This window comes from Puntigrus tetrazona, chromosome 25 (assembly GCF_018831695.1).
Source record: "Puntigrus tetrazona isolate hp1 chromosome 25, ASM1883169v1, whole genome shotgun sequence".
NCBI classification, from domain to species: Eukaryota; Metazoa; Chordata; class Actinopteri; order Cypriniformes; family Cyprinidae; genus Puntigrus; species Puntigrus tetrazona.
The window spans coordinates 1197585-1207584 of record NC_056723.1 but is presented as its reverse complement, the minus strand read 5'-3'; the positions used below and the strand labels follow the sequence as shown (position 1 = coordinate 1207584).

Genomic DNA, 10000 nt, shown 5'->3' with positions numbered 1-10000 from the left:
TTGTAGTTATCGTAGTAGTAGTAGTAGTAGTAGTTATCGTAATAGTAGTTGTAGTACTTATCGTAGTAATAGTAGTTATCGCAGTAGTAGTAGTACTTATCGTAGTTATAGTTATAGTAGTAATATTAATAGTAGTCGTAGTTATCGTAGTTATAGTAGTAGTAGTAGTAGTTATCATAGTTATAGTAGTAATATTAATAGTAGTAGTAGTTATTGTAGTAGTAGTTATCGTAGTTATAGTAGTAGTAGTAGTTATTGTAGTAGTAGTAATAGTAGTAGTAGTTATCGTAGTAGTAATAGTAGTAGTAGTAGTAGTATATTTTTATTAGATGCCATAAAAAAAAAAAATTGGGGCATATTTTTACAGATATACCCCAGCGACTTCAAACTCGAGACTTGGGCTGTGGTGATAAATCAATGCTCGATGCATTGTGACTCTGGAATCAATTCTGGAATCAATTATATTTTAAAACGTATATTTTAACAGCAGATGCCGCTCTAATCCGGTTTTTGTATACACACTCAAACGCTAGTAAAGAAGAGCTCTTGTGCGCAAAACTAAGCTCAGAACCGACTCGAGAAAGAATGGCGACGCTTTCTGGAAATCATTCCTCGGATTTCTTGTCCCAGTCCCGTATTTGACGTCGAAGCACTGATGTTGGTCTGTTTGTGTTCAGACGGGGCCTGTTTGTGCAGTCGGAGATGGAGGACTTCGAGCAGTTGCTGTGGCGACTGGGTCAAGCCGGAGGAGTGATGCATCATGGGAAGGACCCTCCGGTCCTACAGGTGCAGGATTTTCACCAGCGCTTCGTCCTGCACTGTCTGGACAACAGCCTGCACTACCTGCTCTACTGCTACCTAGAGCACTACAGGTGACACACACACACAAACATACAGTTATACAGTGTATATAATTCCATATATTTTCATTATATAATTTTTTTATGATTAATCATTAAAGATTTTTTATTTATGTTATTATACATTTTTAAGGAAGCTATTTTTTCCTGAGATGCTGTATACATCATTATTTTTAGTTTTTAATATTATAATGTAATTATTTTCATCATGTATTTTTTTCATTTAATTAAATTGGAGAGAAAAAAAAAAAGGCTATATGATTTGCGTTATTTTTGCCTAATGTTTTGTTGTTGTTACTATTATTATTATTATTATTATTATTATTATTATTATTATCTAGTTGTTGTTATTTTATTTTTATTATTTTTTTTTGCTGTTTTCCAGAGGTGAATAGTCTGGTCTCATCTTCTCTTATCTTTTGTGGATGTTGTTCATTTCATTTCAGTTTAACTCCCGATAATTGCCCAGTTTTGAGCGACAGAAACCTGTTTGAGAGTTTCCCCTGGTTTGAGATGATGCTGAAATTACAGAAAATCACCAGAGACCTTAAAGGTGAGTCTATTTTCATGCGGAAATAGTTTTCTCAGTCAGTTTATCTGAAATGAATGATTTTGTGACCGAAATAGTTGGGAAAGAAGGAAAACAAATATATATATCATTAATATATTAAAATATATAAACATTTATCTAAAGTAAAATAAAAGTAATATATAGATATTAATAAATATTTTTCAACATAAATACAGACTATAATAAAAATAAAAACAACAAACAAATATTTATAGAATAAATGTTACAAACATTTATCTAAAATTAAATAATAAGAGGAAATATAACAAGTATTAGTTAATTAAAAAAAGAATGCATCTATATATACACACTATAATAAATGTCGTGAAATGAATTACCAAAATGTGTAAAATGACTGACTTTTTTTTTTTTTTCTTAAAAAAACTTAATTTTCTTAAAAAAAACATATGTATAGTATATATATATATATATATATATATATATATATATTATTTTGATTTTTCTAAATTAAAATAAATGTTTTATTTTTTCAAATTTCATTATTGTTTTTTTTCTTTCTTTTGTTTTTACCAATATAGAGTGCCTCTGTGCACACTATAATAAATGTCGTTAGGATGTAATTTTGATGTCAGATTTCATGGGGAAGGTTTTGGGAAAGTGAGGTGACGTGGGCTCGATGCTGTTTCAGATCCGGAGCGGGTGTTTGGGGCCAGTCTGACGGCGGCTCAGGTTCTTCTCCCCGGGAGTCAGGCCAGCATCAGCAGCATGTTACTGGAGGGTCACAGTCTGCTCGCCCTCTCCACCATCATGTTCAGACCCGGCGGCATCGACCAGGTCCACACAACATCCTTCTGCTTCTGTCCCCGGGTTACTGTACATGAGACTAGGGACGGGCCATATCCAGCAGGCCACAAGACCAAAAAAAAATCTCATTCAAAAGTTTGTGAACCCCTGGTTCTGAATACAGTGTGCGATCACCTGGATGACCCGCGACTGTTTAAGAACAATTAAACTGAGCACTGTTGTTCAGAAAAACCCTGCAGATTTAGTTTTCCAGCATGTTTGAACCCTTTCCAGCAGTCTTTTCACATCGAGCACAACTGAGGGACTCAAACACAACTATTAAAAAAAGGGTCTCCAGAAGAAAACCAAGACGCATTATAAGAGAAAGGGGGGTGAAAACTTTTGAACAAGATTTTGCAAAATGTTGTAGAATTCTTTTGTTTTCCGTTTGGAAGCAACAGAAGCTACTAGCATGAAGAGCTCAGCTCGCCGTGATCTTCAAATATAAAACGCTTTCACCCGACTCCTAATGCATCGTGAATATACGATGAAAAACGCATTATTGTGATCAGACCTGGTTTCATTTCACAGATTGGAAAATCCTTTGTCGATTGGCATTGCATTCTAAATTGTAAATATAATTTCTGTCGAATGCTCGTCATTGATATGGTTATCACAATAAATACCAGAGTATATGGCTCGTGATTTCAGAAGTGCTGTTTTATTGTTAAAGAGAGTTTGTTTTGTGTGCTCAGGCGGTGCGCGAGGGCGAGCGGGGTCAGGACCCCCTGAGCGGAGTGGACCCTCAGCTGCTGAGAATGGCCCTGAGCTCGTACCCCAAGCTCAGAACGGCCCTGTTCCCTCAGAGCGGCCCTCGCTGCGACGTGTCCCTCTACCATCTCCTGCAGGTACGCCGTCTTACACCAGGCATTTATCACGTGTTCTTATTGATAGATTCAACTTTTATTTTATTTTTCCAGATAAAAAAAATGCTAATTTAATTGCATATATTATTTTAGGTTTTATTCGTTAAGCTTTTTATTCTATGTTGCTTTTTTATTTTATGAAATATTTAAATTTGTTTTTTTATTTATGCACGTTTATATAATTATTTTTTCCACATGTAATTGTGTATAAATAATAAATATACTCAGAGTACACACTCAAAATTTTGGATGTGTGTGTGTGTGTGTGTGTGTGTGTGTGTGTATATATATATGTATATGTGTGTATATATATGAAACATATATATATATATATATATATATATATATATATATATATATATATATATATATATATATATATATATATATATGTATATATATATATATATACACACACACATATATATATATATATATATATATATATATATATATATATAATTAATTTTTATATTTTATATATATATATATATATATATAATATACTCTAAATATGCGAAATATAAACAAATGCATATAATTATTGCTGTATGAAAGCATGGAAATTATTTGCTAAATTAAAATATAATTTATAAATAAAAATAAATATATTTATTTATTTATTATGCGTGTGTATATATTTGTGCATGTATATAATGCCATCTGTGTTCTGTTAAAGCACTTAGAAACATTATTATTTGTTTATTTAAAATAGTCAAGCTGCTGTCTCTGAAGCCTAAGGTGAAGTTTCATTAGACTGCAGACGTTTGGGTTTTAATGGACAGTGAAAGTGATCTGAAAGCCTGAAGAAATCTCTCTCACACACACACACACACACACACACACACACACACACACACACACCTTTGAAAGCGTCCATCTGCGCGTGTTTACAGACTGCAGCACATATAATTGATTCTCGGCTCATTACATTCAGCATGTAACACACTCCATTCTGAAATTAATGTTTTGCAGACTTTAGCAAGTATTTTTTGGAAACCGATCCATGTCGTCCGCTCACTGAAATCAGTTTAGTGTTTCCCCGCTTCTCTTTTTGTTCTTTGTTGTTTTTGTTGTGTATGTATTTGCACACTAAGCATAGGGGGAAAAAGTTAAAATCCAATAAAATAATCAAAAAACGTATGGAAATAATCCATAAATAGAATAGAATGAATACATTTTTAAAAAATTAATTATTTATAAAGTGCATACGCTATAATCATTTCACTGGAGATTCGTTCATTTTCATTCATTCCTGAGAATAATTAAATATTTATAGAATTAATAGCTAAAAGTATGCATCAGCAATTCTATAAAATTAAGTAAATATTTAAGCATATTTATGCATTTAAAGAATACATGAAAATGTAAACAAATTAATATATTAAGTTTTACAAATGTAACATTTTATGGAGCGTGTGTGTATAGGCACTCTATAATAAATACAGTTATTTATGGAATTAATATATATAAAAGTATAACATGCATGCATGCATATATTTAATAAGTTAGTTTATGGGGTGCATATATGTATAGACCCATTAATAAATAATAAAAATAATTAATAATTGATATTGATAATAATAAATATCCAAATACTTATATAATTAATATACTGTATTAAAACATATCAAATTTATTATAGTTTCAGTACGATTCTAGAAAATGTTAATGATTTCGAGAACGTATAGAAATGCAGTGGAAATTTATTTTTAAAAAAATGTGCGTTCACATTCATTCGAGCTTTGACGGTTTTTGTATTCACCGTAAAGCATGGAAATGTGGTGAATCGGCTGATGCTGTGTTTTTGTGTCTTCAGTGCCTGCGTCCGCTGGACGTGTCCAGACTGTTCGGCTGGCAGGCGGCCAACGCCCCGGGCGGCAACGGTACGAGCTTCACCGCCGGGAACCTGAGGAGCGCTCCTGCTTCGCTCACTGAAGTGTGTTTGCTGATGTTTTGCAGAAGCGTCCAGCGAGCCGCCGAACTTCTCCAGCCCTCAGCTCGTCAGGAAGTTCGCCCTCGTCCAGAATCTGGACTTCCTGTATTACCTGAGTCACGGCCGGCCGGCCTTCGCCCTCGGGGTGTTTCTCACGCAGCATCTCCTCAGCGGCGGGAACGTCAAGCTTCAGTGAGTCACAAACACACACCGGTGACGACGCAGTCGGCAGATTCGCTTTCAGTCGGTTCAAACAATCTAAATAATTTTTTTTACAAATATTTAAGTTAAATAAGAATATGTAAAAAAATTATAATTATATATTTTTTCATATTCTTAGTATTTATTCATGTAAAATGCTGAGCATGTAACATGAATAATAAAATAAAATGAATAAATACATTTAAATCAATTAAATACATTTTTAAATAAATATTTAAGTTAAATGGTGTTTAAAAAAATTATATATATATATATATATATATATATATATATATATATATATATATATATATATATATAATTTTTTGTTTGTTTTTGTTTGTTTTTTTGTAATGTATATATCTAACACAAAAAAGCACAGTAAATACATAATCATATAATAGAACATTTTTTAAATGTGCTAAAAATGTCAAATTAATGTAAATACAATATGCATTTTTAAATATAAACTTGCATAAATTGTAGATTAAATATAATTCTAATTTTATTTATAGAGTGTGTGTGTGTAATATATACATAAAAGTGTGTTTGTGGATGGATGGATAGACAGATAGATGTATGCATTTATTCTTATGCATTTATACATAAAGCATTAAACTGGAAATGATCAAGATATTGTTTTATTTCTATATAGAACAAAATGTATTTTTATTTATAGAATTAATCTTTATTAAAAATATATATATATATAAAAAATATATATATATATATGTATGTATGTATGTAAAATTATATATTATATAAAATCATTGATATAAATAATAATATAAACACATCTAAAATAATGATTTTAAACGTTTATAACAAACAATTTTACACTCATGACTGGCAAGATACTCATCAAGAGCTTTCATTTAATATATATTTATCCAAAATACCCTCCTGGTTTTCCCCCTCAGTATATACACACACATGAAGAAGAACCCCCACACTATCAGTGTAATGTTGTGTTATCAGGGTGTCTCTGGCCGGGGATCAGGTGTACTCCTTGGCTCTGTTGAACTTCAGCAGTGCGAGTGTATCGGCGGCGTGTGTGTGTTTCTGTGAGCTGCTGGGTGTGTGTAGCCTGAAGCTGAGGGTGGATCTCCGAGCGCTGAACCTCATCCTCAGACTCTGGACTCAGAGCTGTGAGGACCAGAGAGACTCAACTTCCCTGCGGCAGGCCCTACAGGCTCTACTGTTCTCGTTTCGACTCTCTCTCTCTGACCTCTCTCTCTCTCTCTCTCTCTCTCTCTCTCTCTCTCTCTCTCTCTCTCTCTCTCTCTCTCTCTCTCTCTCTCTCTCTGTCTCTCTCTCTCTGTCTCTCTGTCTCACTCTCTCACTATCTGTCTCTCTCACTCTCTCTATCTTTTTCTCGCTCTCTCTCTCTGTCTCTCTGTCTCTCTGTCTCTCTGTCTCTCTCTCTCTCTCTCTCTCTCTCTCTCTCTCTCTCTCTCTCTCTCTCTCTCTTCTCTCTCTCTCTCTCTCTCTCTCTCTCTCTGTCTCTCTGTCTCTCTCTCTCTCTCTCTCTCTCTCTCTCTCTCTCTCACTCTCTCACTATCTCTCACTCTCTCTGCCTCTCTCACTATCTGTCTCTCTCTCACTCTCTCTCTCTCTCTCTCTCTCTCTCTCTCTCTCTCTCTCTCTCTCTCTCTCTCTCTCTCTGTCTCTCTCTCTCTCTCTCTCTCTCTCTCTCTCTCTCTCTCTCTCTGTCTCTCTCTCTCTCTCTGTCTCTCTCTCTCTCTGTCTCTCTCTCTCTCTCTCTCTCTCTCTCACTCTCTCTCTCTCTCTCTCTCTCTCTCTCTCTCTCTCTCTCTCTCTCTCTCTCTCTCTCTCTCTCTCTCTCTCTCTCTCTCTCTCTCTCTCTCTCTCTCTCTCTCTCTCTCTCTCTCTCTCTCTCTCTCTCTCTCTCTCTCTCTCTCTCTCTCTCTCTCTCTCTCTCTCTCTCTCTCTCTCTCTCTCTCTCTCTCTCTCTCTCTCTCTCTCTCTCTCTCTCTCTCTCTCTCTCTCTCTCTCTCTCACTCTCTCTCACTCTTTCTCATTCTATCTCAATCTCTCTCACTCTCTTTCTCTCTCTCTCTCTCTCTCTCTCTCACACTCTCTCTCTCTGTCTCTCTCTCTCTCTCTCTGTCTCTCTCTCTCTCTCTCTCTCTCTCTCTCACTCTCTCTCTCTCTCTCTCTCTCTCTCTCTCTCTCTCTCACTCTCTCTCTCTATCTCTCTCTCTCTCACTCTCTCACACTCTCTCTCTCTCTCTCTCTCTCTCTCTCTCTCTCTCTCTCTCTCTCTCTCTCTCTCTCTCTCTCTCTCTCTCTCTCTCTCTCTCTCTCTCTCTCTCTCTCTCTCTCTCTCTCTCTCTCTCTCTCTCTCTCTCTCTCTCTCTCTCTCTCTGTCTCTCTCTCTGTCTCTCACTCTCTCTCTCACTCTCTCTCTCTCTCTCTCTCAATCTCTTTCTCTCTCTCACTCTTTCTCACTCACTCTCTCAACCTCTCTCTCACTTCTCTCTCTCACTCTTTCTGTGTCACTCTCTCTCTCACACTCTCTTTCTCTCTCTATGTGTGTGTCTCTCTCACTCTCACTCTCTCACACTCACTCTCTCTCACTCTCTCTGCAGGGGAAAAGGCCGTGAAGCTGGTCAGTGGAGATCGTCAGAGCGCTCAGGAGCTGCTGGTTCATCTGGAGACGGCCGTCAGAGACGTTGTGGAGAAGAGAGGCGTCAGTCGGTCCGTGTTCTGCATCAAAACAGTGCATACTTTTTTATTTTAATGACCCCCCAATACAGAAAAGAAACACATTTGATCTGATTTTATTAATATAGAAAAATCTTTATTTTATTTTTTTTTTTATTATTAAAATATAGAAAAATTTAATATTACTTTTTTCTCTAAAAAACAGTAGTATAATTTAATAAATTCATTATTATTAATATGTGTGTATTAATAGGTTTTATTTGTATATATTAAATTTATTTATAATTTATTATTTTTATTGGTGTATATGTATTTTTTAAATGTATTTTTATTTCAGCTTTAGTACTTTATTTATTTTTGATTAGTTGATATTTCTGTGTTCATCAGCTCGTCGTTTGAGGCGGCTCAGGAGTGGGCACTTCCTGTCCAGTTCTGTCACCTGCACTCTCTTCCTCTAAGCCCCGCCTTCCCTCAGGACTGTGCTCGTGATGGACAGTGGCTCAACTTCCTGTTGTTTGTACAGCTGCACAATTACCCGCTACACCAGGTGTGTGCAGATCAGGACTTATTCAGAGCACGTATCACACATCTCGTTCACACATCACAAATGTATTACACAACACAAACCATAATTGCAGTATAATTATCAAAACAGCATCACATGTCAGTGACATTTATATTTCATTGCCTACATTACTTGCTCTGAAGAAAAGCCATTTATTCCAGTTCAGTTTTTGCGGATGATATTCCTTTGTCTTATGCCTTCGATAATTATGAGTGAAACATCGTTGTATATAAATCAGTGCCACCTCGAGGAATAAAAAAGCATTGCACATTTTGAGTTGTCAGATATTTACATATTTAAATACTGTTGTGCAGGGAAAATATTCTTACAATATTACCCACCTCAGGTCTCTGGTGACCCTGTACACTTTATACAATAAACAAGTCAAAAATTCAACAAACAAAAATTATTTTATTTGTTTATATGTATATATTTTTTTATGTATATGTATATGTATATAAAATATATATATGTATATATTTTAAAAATTTTCCAAATAAGTTTCTTAGCAATGCATATTAAAATTAAGGTATTAAAATTAAGGTATTATATAAAATAATAGTAATAATTTTAGTGATATAAAAAAAAAAGTAAAATTTTTTTTATAAAAATTATTATATATATTTTTGTATGTAAATATAAATATTTCTTAATTTGTTATTACTTAATATATTTACATATTAAACAAAAAAATATTTTTTATAATTTTGTTGTTGTTGTTTTTACAAAAATTCTAAATTTGTAAATATATTACAAATAAAAAAATTAAGTTAATATATTTACAGTAAAAATATATATATATATATTATATTTTTATAAAAAATTTTTTTACTGTAAATATATAAACTTAATTTTTTGACATTTTGGTGCGATTTTAAAATGATTACTTTTATTTAATTTAATGAATTTTTTTGCATCACATTCACAACGTCACGGGCTGCTAACGTCCTGTGTTTGTGTCGGTTGGTCCAGGTCCGGTCTCTGGCTGCCGATTTCAGTCCGGCTCTGCAGTCGCACATTTCTCTGGCTTTCCAAGATCTGGATCCGAGCGGCTCCCAGCAGGCTCTGGAGGGTCTTCTCCGAGCCGAGGGCCCCCAGTCCTCCAGAGAGCTGTTCCAGGTGCTGCTGGAGAGCCAGAACAAGCCCAGTCCCTGGAGGTTCCTGCTGTCCGAAGCGGTCCGTCAGCGCAGTCCGGCTCTGTCCGTGCTGGCGGCCTGTCATCAGGTCTGTGTGTGTGTATATATATATATATATATATATATATATGTGTGTATATATATATATATATATATATGTGTGTATATATATATATATATATGTATATGTGTATATATATATGTATATGTGTATATATATTCATAATTTTTCGGTAATGGCTCTGAAAAAATGCATGCATCATTGCATGCCTACCGAAACTGTGCTTGTGTGTGTGTGTGTGATTGTGGTCGTGTGCGTGTGTGAGTGTGTGTGTGTGCAGTGTGTGTGTGTGTGTGCGTGTGTGTGTGCGTG

General features: G+C 34.9%; 1 protein-coding gene across 1 annotated transcript in view; it reads left to right on the top strand.

Annotated features, from left to right (window-relative positions):
- Positions 1 to 10000, top strand: part of spg11 (SPG11 vesicle trafficking associated, spatacsin) — a 46006-nt gene that overhangs the window by 15979 nt on the left and 20027 nt on the right. Inside the window, 10 exon segments of the mRNA XM_043227971.1 lie at positions 678 to 872; positions 1307 to 1413; positions 2081 to 2226; positions 2931 to 3083; positions 4921 to 4987; positions 5064 to 5229; positions 6217 to 6426; positions 7849 to 7959; positions 8314 to 8473; positions 9464 to 9715. Of these exon segments, the coding sequence (XP_043083906.1) occupies positions 678 to 872; positions 1307 to 1413; positions 2081 to 2226; positions 2931 to 3083; positions 4921 to 4987; positions 5064 to 5229; positions 6217 to 6426; positions 7849 to 7959; positions 8314 to 8473; positions 9464 to 9715 (1567 nt within the window).